General features: G+C 31.3%; 1 protein-coding gene and 1 non-coding gene across 2 annotated transcripts; both read left to right on the top strand.

Moving 5' to 3' along the window:
• Positions 1–7,447: 7,447 nt before the first annotated feature.
• On the top strand, positions 7,448–15,323 carry LOC146529403 (circadian clock-controlled protein daywake-like). The gene is made up of 5 exons (XM_085201762.1): positions 7,448–7,545; positions 12,210–12,429; positions 13,906–14,042; positions 14,599–14,754; positions 15,096–15,323. The coding sequence occupies exons 1-5, from the start codon at positions 7,491–7,493 to the stop codon at positions 15,251–15,253; spliced, it is 726 nt and encodes a 241-aa protein (XP_085057888.1). The 5' UTR covers positions 7,448–7,490; the 3' UTR covers positions 15,254–15,323.
• TRNAG-GCC (transfer RNA glycine (anticodon GCC)) lies at positions 9,383–9,453 on the top strand. The gene has a single exon. It is a non-coding gene; the product is annotated as a tRNA-Gly (tRNA).
• Positions 15,324–19,544: the final 4,221 nt, after the last annotated feature.

Below are 19,544 nucleotides of genomic sequence, written 5' to 3'. Positions count from 1 at the left end.
CCCTTATTTGCACCCTTAGAGTCAGTGAGGACAAGTTCTTTTATATATATAGATAAACATGAAAGAAAGACGAATACGCAGAGGGAACTTAGTATTAAGAAAACTTCCCACCTAATTTTCAAGACTTTACATGTTGAGTGGAGGTAAGGTAAGGAAAATATATAATTCATTGCCTTAAATCGAACACACAACCGTAGATTACAGACAGATGTGCTCTTGGGTCACGACGGCCTCTTATAGATCAATATACATTTTCAAAGTAAATTTTACATTTACATTAATTCACTTTTAGCTAACATATATACGTACATATATCTCTCGAGTTTAGACCCTATAATTCACCAAAGCACTCACATTTCCAAAATGTAACGTAATACTAGGTAATTGTTACTCTAAATCGGCAAAATTGCTGCCGAAAGTTCCGAGCTTCAGATAATACAGAGAAAGTCCAACGCTATTCGAACCAAGTCCATTATCAGTTCGCTATTCCGATAATAGTTCTATCAATGGCCTCCTCGGTCTATCATATTAATAGCTTGCGATGTTAATAATAAGGGGTATTTGCCGAGCTTTTGTCAATGTGGGTTTGAATGGCGGGCAGAGGTGGGCGCGTCATTATTCTGTCAGTCGAATGTAAGTTGCTTGGTGGTGTAGTCTTGATTGTATCGATATATCGATATATCGATAAATTGATATAGATTTTTCTAAATATTTTTTAGATGTTTTCTAGTACTTTATGAAGGTATCCTTTTGAGTTTTATTTTTCAGTAAATGAGCAAATGCACAATACTAAAAAAACCGTATGTTCGTATATTATACAATTAATGTATAACTCATTTTTTTAATCAATTTCCAGTTTATATTACTGTTTCTGTAATATGAAAATAATGCCATTTATTTCAAAAAAATTCTATAGTAAACTAAAAATAAATAATCGTTGCATTCAGATAACAGTTAATTCGGAATTGAGTAATAAATACTTAAATATAATAAATCAATTTTTGTTTACCATAATAAATTAATATTTATATTTACCTTACACTTCACTATCGAAGCTTGTCATAGTTCCCACATTTTTTCTACGGCCTATAGATATCACAATGCGTACGCGCAGGCCACACAGCATCCTGCACGCTTTTTGCACTTACTTTTAATGGGATTTTACAAAGATTTATAAAAGCTTTTATATAAATAAATTGTTGAATTTATGCATGACGATTTAGGTATACTTTAATTTTGTGTAATTTTATAGTTTGTGAAACTCAACGCTACGTTTTGACTACGTAATAAACAATCATTCTCACTCAGTAGAAATGGAATTCACAACCATCGCTTTTCCATTGCACTACGAAAGTTTGCTAATATACAAACGTATCTTCTTCGTAATTGTCTTTGATTATTTCTATTAAATTTGCAGATATTTAGTGTTAGACGAATTAAAGCGCCATAATTTGGTACCAGACGCGGATTTTTTTTTTCTCAGAAGCGTGCGTTGCTTTCACAGTCGGTCGTTGTCTATTACATTTGCCATATTTTAATCATAGTCGGCTTAAAATGTAAACCTGCTAACAGCTTATTAAGCAAATTATCAGGAGAAACTAGAAAAACATTTTAAAAAATTGACTATACTCATATTATTAGCAGATTTTTACAATTACGAATTGATTTTATTATCTGCTATACGAAATAAAGTAAAGGTCGATTTATTGTATTTTTCACACTATAAAAATATTCAAGTACATAACGATAAAAAACTGAATTAGCAGGTTTACACATTACATATATGGTCAAAACAATAACATGTTTACTATGGATATTTCTATATGGCTTACAAATCCTTTTTGGTAATATAAAACTTTACCATAATACTGCTATTCGTGTTATAAATTTATTATTATATGATATTTTCGATATAATCAACATTGAGACATGATAATTAACGCTAACATTTTGAGTTTATTTATTACAGAATTTCATTTACACTATAGCGTTAATAACATCTTGTGACATATATTATGTACATATTTACAAACGAAAATCAAAACGAATCATCATCCAGTACTTTGTTTGTCATCCATTACTTTAAATTCTAGAATTGAATATCTCATTTTTCTGGGTTCCCGTAGAAGTTTGATGAGCTCTATCACAGTACTCCCCTACGTTCTCTCATCTACCTACATATATAATTTCAACTCTCAAGTCCTATACGTATTGGCCTGTACGTTCAGGTACTAAGTAACGTTAGAGTTTTATTATATGTACAATATACATATACTTAAATGATAATAATAGTTCAAGCCTTTACCGTTCAAGTAGGTATGTTTGAAGGTATAAGGCTTTGAGGCTTCTTAGTTACATACAATTTGTATAGATGGCGTTGTCTCTTATTTAAACCCAACAATTGTAATTTAATTTACTGAAATACTTTAAATAACCCTTCCCTTAAATTTTAAATGTAAATTACCCTTCCCCTTTTTTTTTAATAAATAGGTTAGGTCTTTTAGTAAATAGGTTATACATAAATATAAAAAAAGATAAAAACCATGCATGAAGATTATTTTCTAGATTTATTTATCATTCTATAAAAAGACTTCCATTATGATACTGCCTTAACAAAGTTATAGAAAAATATATTTTTTTTTTCAGATAAGTGGCAGGGATCTAAAGTTTCTATCTATGTGCGTACATATGTCACCCTAAGATTGTTTTTCTTATCTGCAGGACTCTCTCGACATTTCTTTACACAACTCTGACAGCTCCTGGGTTAACCTGCTGTTTGCCGCCCGCAACTGCGCAACCTCCTCGTTAGAGTTTTTACTGGCCAAGATCTCCACGGCCGTGTTTATGGCGCTGGCAACCTCCTTAAGGGCTTTTACAAAAGTGCCCTTAAGGTTGCCGTACCTGTAGGCGACTTTATTTATGATAGCCAAGCTTTATGTTACCTGGAGCTGCAGATCTTGCACCAAGGAGCCATCCAGCCTAGGTCAGCCAGAAACTTACTCTCCATTGTACCATCTCAGCCATACTAAGCGTGAAATATTTAGCTTATAGACTATGAGGAGTGAATAGACAAGCACTAAGAGAAAGAGAGAATTTTTCGAAATTTCTATAGGAATGGGAAACAATGATGATAGCATTATATAAACCAATTAATGATGCTTTTAAGATCATGATATCCTACATGTAAATCATTGCAAAGAAAAAAAATAACAATAAAATAAAAGGATATGTACGCTCGATTCAAGGCTAGCCTTTCCGCTAAATATAACTATTTACGTTTTGGCAGTAACGTTGTGTAATTTAAAAACATTTCCTAGTGTCCTTCTGGGAAAATCTGTAAAAACTAAAAATATAATTAATGTACCTACATTTATAATTTAAGAAAATAAGATAATGGCTTAACGCTAATGTATTGCATTACATTTTTAAAATTTTGTAAAATTATTTTTGTTTCTTAATAACATAATATTAATGTTTTAAATTTATCGCGTGTTTTAATTATAATAGACCACAACATCAAATGGTTATAATATGAACTAAATTTATTCCCTTCCTAGGTAAATGGTTATATTTTAAATATACCTACATATTCATATGTAGGCACTAATTATAGGTTTATCTTAGATATAAATGAGTTATTACTAATTTCTCTTTACCTACTCTGCAAAGTAAAATAAAAATATATAAGGTAAAAAATCAATCCTCTAAAATTTAGACGAAAGAAGACAGAATTCAACGCCGCTTTTTCTTGTTCACTCTGGTAATGAAGTTACGTTACGTTCCTTGCGAGGAAATGAATGTATTAAAGATTACAATCCCTTTTTTTATTTTTCATAAGTACTAATTACCCCAAAAAATAATACATTTTAAAATTGTTAAAATTAATATATATGATTTTATAGCACCTCTTATAATTCCTAAACTGATATTCAAAAATTTACATATTTTTATCTTTAATAGGTAAATATTATACAAGGTAAATCCCGCCTTGTATCTTAGAAACAAAGTCTTTAATTATAATAGTTCTATTAACATAATTATATTATTATTAAATATTACACAACAATGCCATGATGCACATATTTAATAATACGACGGAAGTGGGTTCAAGTCCACAGTGTAATTAAATAGGTCTCATTTTTCTCTTGCTTATTTAGTTTTGTAGACATAGATAGTGCTATTTAAAACTTTGTCAATAGTGTGCGAATCGCCTTTTTATCTCTATGAGAGCGCGAATTTCGGTTTATATCTTTTTATATCGTTTGGGAAGATGTGTTGTTTCTTCGGTTGATCTGTAGAACCAACACATCTTTCTTTTCTGCAAATATGTCTTTCTCATCTTCGTTGTAGTACATGGACACACACATGAGTGTGTGCCTGGTTGCCAAACTGCAACGTGACAAATTCTGTTCTAATCTTCTAAGTAAGAAATAGTAAGTTCGCAGCTTCGCTTACGTATTTAGGGGTGAATTTTAATAAACCACGAAACATGTGTTCACTGAAATATTTTTAAGGGTCTAAATTTCATATTTTATAAAAATCGGTGGCGATTTAAAGATTTTTCCATACAAACTTTGAACCCCTTAATTGCACCCTTAGGGGGTGAATTCTAGAAAACTATGAAACACATGTTTCATTAAATATTTTTAAGAGTCTAAATTTCAAATTTTATAATAATCGGTGGCGTTTTCAAGATTTTTCCATACAAACTTTCAACCCTTTATTTGCACCCTTACGGGGAGAATTCTAGAAAACGATGAAACACGTGTTCAATTAAATACTTTTAAAAATCTAAATTTCAAATTTTATAATAATCGGTGCCGATTTAAATTTTTTTCCATACAAACTTTCAACCCCTATTTCACCCCTTTAGGGTTAAAATTTTTTAAAATCCCTTCTTAGTGGATGTCCAGATTACGAAACTATTTAAATTTTTTTCCATACAAACTTTCAACGCCTATTTCACCCCTTTAGGGTTAAAATTTTTTATAATCCCTTCTTAGTGGATGTCCAGATTACGAAAGTAAACTTCTGTCCAAATTTCACGTTTCTACGCACAGCGGTTACGGCTGTGCGTGCGTCTTACCTCAGTCAGTGAGGACAAGTCCTTTTATATATATAGATATAAAGTAATAATAAGAAGTTTATGTTGTATGTAGCAGAGACCGAGAGTGCCTCTTTAATTTGAAGATGGTTTAGGTACCTCTAAATCTTTTATTAAATATTAGTTTTTATATTATTTATTCTCATACAAAGATTGACTTATCTTTATAAAGGATCTCTTGCAGAACCAAACATCGTTTTATATGTGAATATGAAAAAAGTTGTTTTTTTTAATAAAAGTCAAATTAAGGTTAATCAAAAACCTTTTTCATAGTGCAGACGGAAGATAAACAAAGTTTAGAGTGTTGAGTTAGAAGTTAATTGTGCTAAAATGTGTCATAATTTAAAAAAAAATAATATGAGTTATTAATTTAATACATGACGCTACTTACAAAATTTAACACTTAAAAAACAAACAAGTTATTCCTCGAGCTAAGAATGCGAAACACACAAAAAGTTTTTAATATGTTTTCGAATAACAAAAATATATATGTAGAAAAAATAATATAAATTTATTCGGATATCTCAAATTTTTTACCTTACTTTGTAGCCGAGAAAAGAACATTCTGCTAATTGGGGCAGTATAATAGTTAATATTTGCATTTGCGGCGTTGAGTTACGCTAATCAATACACAATGCCTCGAGACTTCAGTGCGTGACAGAGTGACTTAATAATGGATTCCCTCTGCCTGCTTACTCTTTAATAATAATACGTGATGCTATAGTATGTATATTCTAAAATAGGAAAAAAATTAAACATTATAAGTCAGCAAATAAAATAACTCGTTTAATAAATCTCACGTTAGGACGTGCCTTTGTACACTTACAGGTGGTCTCTATACTTGTTTAATGTATAACAATCACGGAGACGTCGACCTTCTCAGTTTCTTGGTTTTCACAATGGACAATTAAATAAAAGAGACCAGTCGTGGCGCAGGGGTACAAACTGTGGCTGTCAACGCGACTGGTTGTAGGTTCGATCACCAATCGAGGAGATGAAATATTTGTTTAAATTTATATTTCCATTGCTTCGCTCTGGTGTCGAGGCAAAGCGCGGCGTTGAGTTTCGCCACTCAACAAGCAACGTCTCCACCATTCAGCGGAACGGAGTGACTTAACACTAGGCTCTTTCTGCCTACTCTGCTATGTGCGGGGTGCAGCAACGAAATAAATTTGCTATGAAAATTTTATTCTAACACAGTAAATGGTACTTAACATAAAAACATAAATTACGGCTCAAGTTAAAATGTAATACACTACATATAAATAAAACTGAAATATCTGTCTGAGATATATCTCAGACAGATATTTCAGTTTTAATTTTATAAAATTAATCGCATTTCATTTTTATTTTTATTTTCATTCGCATTTCAGTTTTAATTTTATAATATTAATTTTATAAAATTAATCGCATTTTTTCAAGTGCATGTAGTTATTTATATGATACTTACATGTGTAAATCCTTATCCTTCAGTAATTTCAGTGTAAAAAGCCTATATGTTGACCCACAACCCAAACTATCTTTTAGTGAAAGTGCCGTAAAAGCAGTTCACCTGTCCCGGAGATCAGCCCGGACAATAAGAATACACACAGACCGATAGTCAACATTTTTTGTATATAACTTTATATATTTTAGTAATGCATATATGCATTTGAAAAATACAGGTTGTTTAAAATCACAGGTGAACACTTCAAGTTTTAGGGTTCCGTACTTGAACGAAAAAAACGGAACCCTTATTGAAATAATAATGAACCACTCTATGAAATGCTGCTGAAATTAATATCAAACATGGAGCCTACAGTCCCTTGGAGGAGAGAAAAAATCTGACTTAGTCAAAAGATACAAGCATTAAAGCATCCTTTTGCTGTGTTTCGTATGAAATTCGCTACGTAATCAAAATCTATAGGTTACTTTTCGTGAACCTAAACTTATAAATATAGATAGTATTAAGTAAATGAACCATTTTAATGTCATCAGAAAATAGATAATGAAGTAAGTACTTTTTTACAGCGTGAACCTGAAAAAAACGGGTAAAACAAATAATATAAGCGTCATGGCACACAGTCACAGGCGTGTGATTGTAAATGCTACCGTTCTTCGTTTGATTTCCACTCGAGGGAATGAAATAAGCGGAAATGCCCCAAATGGAGAATAGGGTGTTTTATCACTAGGTTGCCATGCCTCTACTTACTCTGCGATGTGGAGGATAGAGTAAAGAGAATTTAAAAAATAGATAAAAAATTATAATAATTAATACAGAACCAATTTAATTAAACTAAATACACGCTTAACTCACACGTTCTAGATTGAATCGCTTATAAGACTACTGATGTTAGTGTCCTTGTAGCACTACAATTTTTGAACTGGTAGAAGACAGACAGATAAAATGTTTCTCCTGACGTTAATAGCAGTTGCCGGTTTTTCCAACGGAGTCCTCTCCCGTAAGTGTGCTTTTTTATTATAATTAAATTTTATTTTGACACCTTATTATTGAAAAAAAAAAATTGTATTTATGAATATTGTACTGTGAATATGTTATCAAATGACAGTCTAGGTGTATTTATTGTCTAAAAGAAAAATTTATGCTAAAGCTTATTAGCTAATGATTATTATTACAAATAATTATATATTTCTAGTAGTATTCTAATATAATAAAATTTTTTATAATTTATTCAAACCAGTTTTAAATGACGGTATGCTGTGATGATGATGAAACTGCTGTAACGGTACCTACTTAACACGTAGTAATGTTTTATAATACACCTAAGATCTTACTTCATATAATTTTTGGACTTGTGCATCTATCCATACCTATATTATAAATTCGAAAGTAACTCTGTCTGTCTGTCTGTCTTTTACGCAATCAGGGCCAAACCACTAATTTAATTGTGATAAAATACTCATATAGAGATACTTGAGGGTCTCGGGATAAACATAGGATACTTTTTTTTCTCATATTTATAATATTTTCGATATATACCAATATATTAAGACACTTATTTATTTGATATGCAATTTATTCAGCCATATTAATAACAACCGTCGCGATGCGACCGTTGCTAAGCAACGATTTGCAAAGTTTGTTGTTAGAAAACGTCACCCAAAATGAGCTTGCTTAACACATCTCTGTATTGAAGACTGAAAATAATTTCATAAATATATTTTATAAATATTCGTATACTTCAAGCGGGCGTAGCCGCGTTCGGGTCCACTAGTAGTTATTTATCCTATCTATATATATAAAATCGAAAGGTCACTCACTCATCACGAAATCTCAGAAACTACATGTGCTAGAAATCTCAAATTTTGCATAGGAGTTACTTATAGGACGTAGGTGCTCGCTAAGACGGGAATTTGTAATATTCGACTTCTAAGGGGTTGTTTTTGAGGTCGAAAGTTTGTATGAAACTTCATTACTACAAAGGCTACGAGTCTCAAATTTAGCATAGACGTCACTAGGACGTAGTCATGGAGACAGAAATTGATAATAACATAGTTCACGCGGGTGAAACCGCGAGCGGCCCGCTAGTATCTTATAAAACAAAGTCGCTTTTCGTGTCTGTCTGTTGTTTCTAACTCTTCTTCTTCTAAACCACCCAACGGATTTTGTTGCGGTTTTCACCATAAGGTCGAGTATTTATCGTAGAAGGTTTATATATAGTTTATTATTTGTACATTCTTATGTAAATTAACATAAATACGATAAATATGAATAAAGTCCTACCCGTTGAGACACTTTCGCGCATGCGCTGCTTTAATGGTAAGTACTACATGAAAAAATGTACTGGAGTATTGTTTCTCTTAATGAGATCTACAAAAAAGTCCGCGACGGCATATTCGTATCTTTTAAGAATAACGTGTAGTGATCATTTTTCTGTCTAAAAATAATAATTTCAATATATTTTTTATTGTGAGGGATATTTTTCCATAATGGTATTAATCCTTATCCTTTAAAATACTTTATTAATTTTCTACGTTAAACGAAGATAAAATTTGCTTTTTACACAATTTCGAAATTGCGAATAGTTTTAGAGAAAAACGCATTTAATTGTTGACACATCCCGCCTTTGACACTTCAGCTGTATCGACTTAACTTTTGCTTATCCCTTACTCTCAACATATAAATAAGTTACGCTGACCATTTAATGTAGATCAAAACTGTCTTTTACTGTTTTTCATTGTAATAAGTACTTTAGAAGTTGTTATAATATCAAAAAATCCTTGCTGCGAAACGGCTCGCCACTCGCCATGCGTCCGCCGCGCCCGCCTGGCTTACAAGCATCGGTGGTTCAGTGGTAGAATGCTCGCCTGCCACGCGGGCGGCCCGGGTTCGATTCCCGGCCGATGCATTCTATTTAATTTTCCTCACAGGCAGCCACGTAGTGCTTGCTTTTCAGGGACAGAATACCCTCTTCAGCATTAACCACAAGCTCGAAAAAAAAAACCCGCCTGTCTCCTGTATAGCAACGAAGATTTAGTTTTGTTTGCACGTATTGGATAATTGGAGTTGAATGTATTATTTCAACGCGATATATTTGGTTTTATATTTTCTTTTGTACATGTACACAATGTATGTTACATTATATGAATAATCCAGTAGTAAAAGCGGGCGAAGCCGCAAGAGGGTCGCTAGTATTTAATAATGTAAAGCTGACTAGGTTGTTTGGCTAATCTCAAAAAGTACTGGTTGAAATCGAAATAAATTGTGTCTCTGTTTTCATTTCGATAGAATTGGAATATATGAGAATCATAAGAGAAACATAAGAGTTGTTCTTAGAATATATTAGTTGTACTATATATACCTACTACACGCTTATTTCCATTTAACGGCAATAAAGCTGCTGATAAAAGTTAGTGTCGGATAAAATTTATCAATTTAAATATTATCAAAAGAGTACAAAGAAATCCATCGATAAATAATTCCTGAACTGGAGAGGAGGATTTCCTCTCCAGTTCAGGAATTACGAATCCTCGATCTCAGATTCGTAATTCCTGAACACTAAGGGGACAATCACAATATTTATTATAAAATATACTTCTTATAGACATAGACAGTGTAGGCACATTTTTTTTCCTACTTTGGAAATCTGGTATAAAAAAGAGTTAAGTATTAAACAATAATAAAAAAAAAGTTTAATTGACATTAACATATAAGTTGTTTACGTATGGTAATATAAATTCAAGTTTTTTAATTTATCTTTAACCTATAAAACAAAATGAGTAACGACAACTATCTATATATATAAAAGGACTTGTCCTCACTGACTGAGGTAAGACGCACGCACAGCCGTAACCGCTGTGCGTAGAAACGTGGAATTTGGACAGATGTTTACTTTTGTAATCTGGACATCCACTAAGAAGGGATTTTGAAAAATTTTAACCCTAAAGGGTTGAAATAGGGGTTGAAAGTTAGTATGGAAAAAAAAATAAATCAGCACCGATTCTTATAAAATTTGAAATTCAGACTCTTAAAAGTATTTAATTGAACACGTGTTTCATGGTTTTCTAGAATTATTTCCATAAGGGTGCAAATAAGGGGTTGAAAGTTTGTATGGAAAAACTCTTAAATTGCCACCGATTTTTATAAAATTTGAAATTTAGACTCTTAAAAATATTTCATTGAACACATGTTTCATGGTTTATTAGAATTCACCCCTAAATACGTAAGCGAAGCTGCGCGCGTCCGCTAGTCTATATATATAAAAGGACTTGTCCTCACTGACTGAGGTAAGACGCACGCACAGCCAAAACCGCTGATGGCAAAAACGTCAAATTTGGACAAATGTTTACTTTCGTAATCTGGACATCCACTAAGAAGGGATTTTGAAAAATTTTAACCCTAAAGGGGTGAAATAGGGGTTCAAAGTTTGTATGGAAAAAAAAATTAAATCGGCACGGATTTTTATAAAATTTGAAATTTAGATTTTTAAAAGTATTTAATTGAACACGTGTTTCATCCTTTTCTAGAAATCTCCCCGTAAGGGTGCAAATAAGGGGTTGAAAGTTTGTATAGAATTTTTTTTAAATTGGCACTAATTTTTATAAAATTTGAAATTCAGACTCTTAAAAGTATTTAATTGAGCACGTGTTTCATCGTTTTCTTGAATTCTCCCCCTAAGGGTGCAAATAGGGGGTAGAAAGTTTGTATGGAAACATCTTTAAAACGCTACCGATTATTATAAAATTTGAAATTTTGACTCTTAAAAATATTTAATTGAACATGTGTTTCATGGTTCTTTAGAATTCACCCCCTAAGGGTGCAAATAAGGGGTTGAAAGTTTGTATGGAGAAATCTTTAAAACGCCACCGATTATTATAAAATTTGAAATTTAGACTCTTAAAAATATTTAATTGAACATGTGTTTCATGGTTATTTAGAATTCACCCCCCAAGGGTGCAAATAAGGGATTGAAAGTTTGTATGGAAAAATCTTTAAAGCGCCACCTACCCCTAAATACGCAAGCGAAGCTGCGCGCGTCCGCTAGTCTATATATATAAAAGGACTTGTCCTCACTGACTGAGGTAAGACGCACGCGCAGCCGTAACCGCTGTACGTAGAAACGTAGAATTTGGACAGATGTTTACTTTTGTAATCTGGACATCCACTAAGAAGGGATTTTAAAAAGTTTTAACCCTAAAGGGGTAAAATAGGGGTTGAAAGTTTGTATGGAAAAAAAATTAAATCGGCACCGATTTTTATAAAATTTGAAATTTAGATTTTTAAAAGTATTTAATTGAACACGTGTTTCATCGTTTTCTAGAATTCTCTCCCTAAGGGTGCAAATAAGGGGTTGAAAGTTTGTATGGAAAAATCTTTAAAACGCTACCGATTATTATAAAATTTGAAATTCAGACTCTTAAAAATATTTCATTAAACACATGTTTCGTGGTTTATTAGAATTCACCCCTAAATACGCTAGCGACTCTGCGCGCGTCCTCTAGTATAATTATAAATTTATAAAGAGAGTCAAGATTTTTCAGTACTTTACTAAGACATAGTAATATTATTATTGCAAATACAAATTTGCAATGTGAGTCTGTCTAACATGTATTTTTTTGGGAATGATGATGAACTCTTTGATGATTAAAACTTTTCTTTTTTCAGATAATCTACTTTCCAAATGCAAGATTAGTGACAATGCTTGCATAGAAAAATCAGTGAACGCCGCGATTCCAACTTTATTCGCTGGCATACCCGAATTAGGAGTAGAATCATCGGATCCCTTGTTCTTAGAAAAAATTGAAGGAAATCTATCTATATTAAAATATGTTTTCTATAACAGCACCCTAATTGGATATAAAACTTGTCATCTTGAAAATGTAAAGTAAGTATTTCTTGTATATTTACTATAAATAGAAGTAAGTAAAAATTCAACAAAATATTTTTTTTCTAAAATGTATAAATAGTAGCGAAAGCCGAACCCGCGCCACTTGGACCCTGACCAAGTGTTTCAGTTACTGAGCAATATGTGCTTATGAAGCTACCTCGAAACTCTTAAAGATTTCTTATAATCTATTTATGTAGTATGCAAGGATTTTTTTTTAATTTCCACTACCATAAAAATATTTCTAAGAATAATAATTTAGTAAGAGATAATGTTATTTATTGTAAAATATTCTTTTAAATGTCATTTCACACAAAGGGCAAAGATTTTTTTTAGAAAGCAAAGAAAATATTTTTTTATCCCTAGTAAAAAAATCAACATCATTTTTGGAATATTTTTTCCTTTTTTTTTCAATGATGAGTTATATAACACCAGTTTGTACACTCATTAACTATTGCCTGTGTAATTTTGTGAGTGACAAAAACATTTTTTTTTATGGAATTGATCTTTTAAAGCGAAATTAGCACAAATATATAATAATAAATCAACAAAATATTTTGCTCCTTCATTATAAAAGTAATTCATAATCATCATTAGCACAAGTGTTTTTTCTTGGTACTATAAAGTAATTACCATAAATAATTTATTTTATTTTAATGAGACTGAAAGAACTACCTACATGACAATTATCTTATAATGACTGTTATTACATACACAAATGATAAATTAAACAGGCTTCTTTACTAGCCATTGTTAATTGTTGTCGGTTCGATCTCGTTTACTGTAAGTACTTCTTTCTCGAAGGTCAACCGAGGTGTTAACATTAGGTTTTCTCTGTATACTTTATTGTATATAAAAAACTCACAAGTCAGCTGTAAGTAAGTAAACTCTCAGGAGAGACAAAAAACATTTAAAAAAACGGACAAGTGCGAGTCGGGCTCAACTACCGAGGGTTCCATACAAAAATTGGAGGTCTCGAGGTTTTCTGAAATTCAAGCTTAGCTTAGCCAGAGCCTATTCATCTGATACCTTACTTGAACTTGGTGCTTTAATGCCAAATTTTGCAACTCTAGGCTATTATTTTTTAAGATTTAATCAAAAATATATACTTTTTTCATATTGATATCTCTAAGCGTTCCTGCGAGATAAAGGCTCTTGACAAACAAACAGACAGACAGACGGACAACAAAGTGATCTTATAAGTGTTCCTATAACTTTTCCTTAAAAATACAGAACCCTACAAAACTATGAGTATATATAAATTTAAAGATTTTTAAAAATTTAGAACATTAATTTCTGTACTACATAATTATATACATTAAAATAAAGTTTTGGTTTTTTTGACACTTATTTGTATGGAATTGTACAAAAACTGATTTAGGAGAGTTATCGTCGACAACGGCTTATGACGAAATAATTTAAAAGATAGAAATAGATAGTGGATATTAATGTGCAATCTTTCTCTCTCATTTTTAGAGTCAACTCACAACTCACAACTCTACATTATGATTTCCATTGCCCCCCTTTGGAATTGAAGGGAGATTATGAGATCGATGGACGGCTAATTATTCTGCCCGTACAAGGAAAAGGCGATTATAGTCTAACTAGCGGACGCGCGCAGCTTCGCTTGCGTATTTAAGGGTGAATTCTAATAACCCATGAAACATGTGTTCAATGAAATATTTTTAAGAGTCTAAATTTGAAATTTTATAAAAATCGGTGGCGATTTAAAGATTTTTCCATACAAACTTTCAACCCTTTATTTACACCCTTAGGGGGAGAATTCTAGAAAACCATGAAACACGTGTTCAATTAAATACTTTTAAAAATCTAAATTTCAAATTTTATAAAAATCGGTGACGATTTAATTTTTTTTCCATACAAACTTTGAACCCCTATTTCGCCCCTTTGGGGTTAAAATTTTTCAAAATCCCTTCTTAGTGGATGTCCAGATTACAAAAGTAAACATCTGTCCAAATTTCACGTTTCTACCATCAGCGGTTACGGCTGTGCGTGCGTCTTACCTCAGTCAGTGAGGACAAGTCCTTTTATATATATAGATTACAGGTACATTTTAAAGTAATTAATATCAATATAGATTGTATATTTAAAAGAATATATTTAAAAAAAAAAAATTAATTTAACCTTTAAATGATTTGTTTACTACAGGTAATTACGTCGTAAAAGTAGATTGTGAACTGAAAAAAGTAGAAGGAAGCGATGGCAAAACTCATTTAATGATCAAAAACTTTAAACTTACTTGCCAAGCTCTTTCCCCAAATATATACGATTTTAAAAATCTTTTCAACGGTCGTAAGGACTTGTGTAAGTATATTTCATTATTGCCATTATTGCGGCTTATTCTCATAACTACTTCAATTTGCAAATTAATTTCACACTGTATCCGGTATATATCAGGGAAGGCAGAGGGAACCTAGCATTAAGATGCTCGATTCTCCACTTTCCACCGAATTTCCGGAAACGATACGTGGTGAGTGACGGAAATCAAAAACGGGCTTATGCCTTGGTAACTAGTAATTTATTCCCCTGAGTGAGGATTGAACCCACAATCTTCGCGTTGCAGTCATACTCTTGTACCACTGTGCCACTTTTGCGCAGATTTTTAAAGATTTTTTTTATAATTTATGAAGAATATATTTTTATAGCGGATGCCGTCCATGATTTCGCGAATCACCAAAGCTGGAAAGAAGTAGCCGAGTTGGTACAAGACCCTACCTGGTACGCCGGCATAAAGAAACTCACTAGCCATGTAAACAAATACCTGAAGAGCGTCCCAATAGAGGAACTAATTGAGAAAGAGTGAAACATTATTGCTGTGAAAATTATTTAAGTATATTTATTTAACTTTTTAAAGAATAAAATTTTAAAAACAATTGTTTGTTTTTTATACATTACTAGCGGACGCGCGCAGCTTCGCCTGCTTATTTGTACTCTTAAGGGTGAATTCTAATAAACCATGAAACACGTGTTCAATGAAATATTTTTAAGACTCTCAATTTCAAATTTTATAAAAATCGGTGGCGATTTAAAGATTTTTCCATACGAACTTTTAACCCCTTCTTTGCAGCCCTAGGGGATGAATTAAAATAAACCACGAAATATGTGTTCAATGAAATATTTTTAAGAGTCTGAATTTCAAATTTTATCAAAATCGATGCCGATAAAAAAAAATTCACACAAACTTTCATCCCCTATTTCATCCCTTTAGAGTTAACATTTTTCAAAATCCCTTCCAAATTACATATCTTGGTACCTTTAAGATAAAAATCCAAATACTTACACAAAAATTAAAAATATATTATTAAAGTACCAGTGGCGTCGTGGCGTAGAAGCACAAGTGCGTGAATGTAAACACGGTAATTATGATTTCGATTCCCACCTAAGGGAACAAAGTATTTAATTATTTTTTCTAGCAAACACACACTAACTATCCTTATTATATTCTAGAACCAAGTTTTAGACAACCATAAATGATATTGCAAGCTTTCATTGAAACTCGTCAAAGCTTTCCCACCAGAATACAAAGCTAGATACATCATGAAATGAGCTTCACTCTGTATTGAATCGAAGACAAACTTTACCTCGCATTGATATTACCATTCAGCTTACATTTTACATCTCTTTTAACATGTACCATTTATCATTTTACATCCACCATTTGTTTTAAAATCTTGTAAATATAATTAATAAAATATTTAAATCTCTGAAAGGTTATGGAGAAAACAGAAAGATCATCTAGGTTTTTGTAAATGTTGTGTATTGTATGTCTCTGGCTATTAAGATAAATATTTTATTAATAGTTGCACGTATAAAATTTATATAACATTTATAAAAAAGCAAATATTTGAATATATTTTTTACCGCGTCCACCCAACGCTCCCCAAATCTTGACTTATATATGTATTTATGTATGTAAGTGTTCACTTTACAACGAAATAGGAGGGATACATTAATAGATCTTAACGATAGCTTGAGTAGTAAAGAACCCATAAAAATTTAATTACATTACACAAAAGTTTATTTAAAAATTTAGAAAAGCTCTTTCGAAAGTATAAGGATCACTTTTAAAAAATATATATAACATTTAACGTGGAGATTTATATGTATAAATACATAGATCAAATATTTTTAATTTTTTAATACTAGACGAATGTAAGACTTAGATCAAATACTTGCCCTACAATGAATTCATAACAAGAATAGATATAAAATGAAAAAAATGTCTGTATGTATCATATACTAAATTTGATTTCCATAAAACGGCTGAGCTGTAAATTACATTACTAAACATGAAACTGTCATCGTGAACTAAACGCCCGCGTTGGTATCACGACCGTAAAAGAACAATTATTTTGGATCTTCACACGACGACAAACGCGTAAATGTGTCAACACAGAATATTTCTAACATATGGTCGACGTTCTGTTATTAGAGAAAGAATTCTATCTTAATTTTGGTCGGTAAATTTGATGTCTCAAAAAATAACTAAATATTTTCAATCGTTGGAAAGGAAATTCATGCTATTAGCTATTTATTAAATAATAAGTTATATCTAAATTTCTCAGATTCTAATAAACTAAGTTTGGAATGTTTTTTACGTCCTTTATTGGAAAAGACAAGTTTTCTATTCACATTATTTAAACTGATTGCCAGATAAAAGATAATTGTAATGGGTATAATTATAAGATTGTGCGGAAGTATGTTGAAACAGGTATACTATAGTATATAACATCATCTAATTATCATATAATTTATAATGACTGTTGTGCAATTTTGAAATACAGAATAGAAAAATAGCTTCTTAATTTATAAATACCTTTAATATCTCGTAAGGCATAGCACGGTGTTGAGTTCCGCCACCAAACATATATTGTCTAGAATTTGAGCGAGGACAATTGAATCCTTCTTCTTGTCCTGCAAATACGAGAAATAACAAGAAAGTGAAAAAATCAAGACAGCTGATATTAAAAGCGTCTCTGAACGATTGGCCCATAAATATTCTTAGACGAAAGAAACATATTAGAACACTTAAAAACATTAAACAGAAAAAATAAATAATAAAAAAGTAATAATTACAATAAAATATATTTTTTTCCAAAATCTCACATACATTAACATAATAAACGGGAACCTCAATTGAGCCGAGTAACAATCTGGGGCGTTGCTAACTGCCAATCAATAACAAACTGATTTATTTACTAAGGGGAAATACAAGTCGTGAGACACGCTTATTATATTTCTTTCTGGTTCTGTATATAAATAATATTTTCTATATATCAATAACAGATTCTCCACTTTTCGTTAATTTGAATACGACATTTTAGGCGTGGAAGTATGAAAGCAATCTAGTTTTTTATATGTCTATAAGACTAGAAACTCAAAGGAACTTCACATTTAGGAAAGAATCAATCGTTCTTTCTTCTCACTGACTTTCTTAATATAAGTTTTTTATCCATTTTTTTTTTATTTAACGCACGAAAAAATAATCCAAACATCTACACAAAATCAAACTATTTCACAAAACAATTCTGACGCCTCAAATACTTTTAGGCAAAGTTTTACCGCATTAAAGTCCCCGTTGATCCCTAAATACGTCCCAAATATAAGCTCCATTTGTACATTTGTAAATCGCTGCGAAATATTTCGTAGATATCACAGTCGTTTCGGCACGTGCCAGTACCGTTTGCGTGACGTAGGATTGCTCGTGTAAAACTACTAACGAACGATCTGTGGTCTTTTTGAAAGGGGATATTGGACGAGCAAACGATCTGAGATTGTTAAATATGTTGGAATCATTTAATTGTTTTATAACACTTTGGTTGTACTATAATAACTGTTATAACAGTATGGACGTTGATAACATCGGTTATCAACGTCCATACTGAGAGAACTAATGGATTCATAGTATAGAAAAATATTTTATTAAACGTATCAAAATTTGGAACTTATTCGTTTGTTGCTTTCTGGGTATCTTTTATTTTAGGCATATACCTTTCCAATCCATTTTACCGTTCTCCTAAATAAGATTTTGCCTAAAACGTCCCATTTGTATTCCTATTATTATATTATTCTTATCATTAAAGGTTCACAATAAATAAAATATATTTATTGGTATTAATAAATGACGACAGTTTCAGAACCACTGATATAAAGCGTAATGTAAAAAGGTAATACGGCTTGAGTACATTTATGTTTTATTATTTCGCTACCTGAGTTTATCTTCCACATTTTCGTCCAAAAGAGGGACAAAGGTCAGTAATCTTATTTGATAGAATGTACAAATATTGTTATTTTGTTATGGATTGTGGTTCTTATCCATGCTTTTGAACTGTTTCAACATTTTCTGTATAACTTTAAGACTAAGCCGTTGAAGCTTTTACAATAATAACTAAAAAGGCCTTTATAAAATAGAATTTGCTCTTATTAAATAGATCAAACAACATGCATGAATTACCTATATAGAAATATTGAATTTACCAATATGAACTGTGTGGTATATAAGCTTTGTCTCAACTTATTCTATAACAATATCATTAGTTAAGTCAACGCCGCGTTTTACCTCGACAACAGAGCAAAGAAATCAAAATATAAAATTAAATGAATATTTCATATAGACTGAGGATCGAACTCACAACCATTCGTGTGTACAGTCATGCGTTTATAATAACATAGAGATATTTATATATCATCAATAACAATAAAACTATAATTATATTTTATAAAAACGCTTTATTCGAAACTAACTTACAAAACGAAACTAGTTTAATTTCTAAATAAATAATTGTATAGCGGGTGGAGCCGTGGTCGGGTGTGTAGTGAGTAATATAAATATATTGTTACATTTATAATATAATAATGCAAAAAAATAAAATATGTGAATATTTTTTACAAAATTTAAAAAAGAAGAAACTCATGTCGTAATAAATTTTAACACCTATAAAAGAAAGCTCGTAAATATTTTTATGATTTACCAAAATCATTATCTAAATCTCTTAGGGATGAATTTGCTTATTTATTTTTTACATTTCATTTAGTTCAATTAGTTTTATCTCTCATCATATTAGCCAGTTGCCGTCTGGACCCTTTAAATTACA

The sequence above is a fragment of the Heliconius melpomene genome, chromosome 18, assembly GCF_056956725.1.
Source record: "Heliconius melpomene rosina isolate 202511_hmr_F chromosome 18, ASM5695672v1, whole genome shotgun sequence".
Taxonomy (NCBI): domain Eukaryota; kingdom Metazoa; phylum Arthropoda; class Insecta; order Lepidoptera; family Nymphalidae; genus Heliconius; species Heliconius melpomene.
The sequence above is the reverse complement of the archived record's forward strand: the minus strand, read 5'-3'. Positions and strand labels throughout refer to the sequence as shown.

Excerpts from the sequence above, each read along its gene's own strand:
- LOC146529403 (XM_085201762.1), top strand. The coding sequence starts at position 7,491 with ATGTTTCTCCTGACGTTAATAGCAGTTGCCGGTTTTTCCAACGGAGTC. Across the intron at positions 14,043-14,598 it reads TTATAGTCTAACTAGCGGAC|GTAATTACGTCGTAAAAGTA; the intron begins GCGCGCAGCTTC and ends TGTTTACTACAG. Across the intron at positions 14,755-15,095 it reads CAACGGTCGTAAGGACTTGT|CGGATGCCGTCCATGATTTC; the intron begins GTAAGTATATTT and ends ATATTTTTATAG.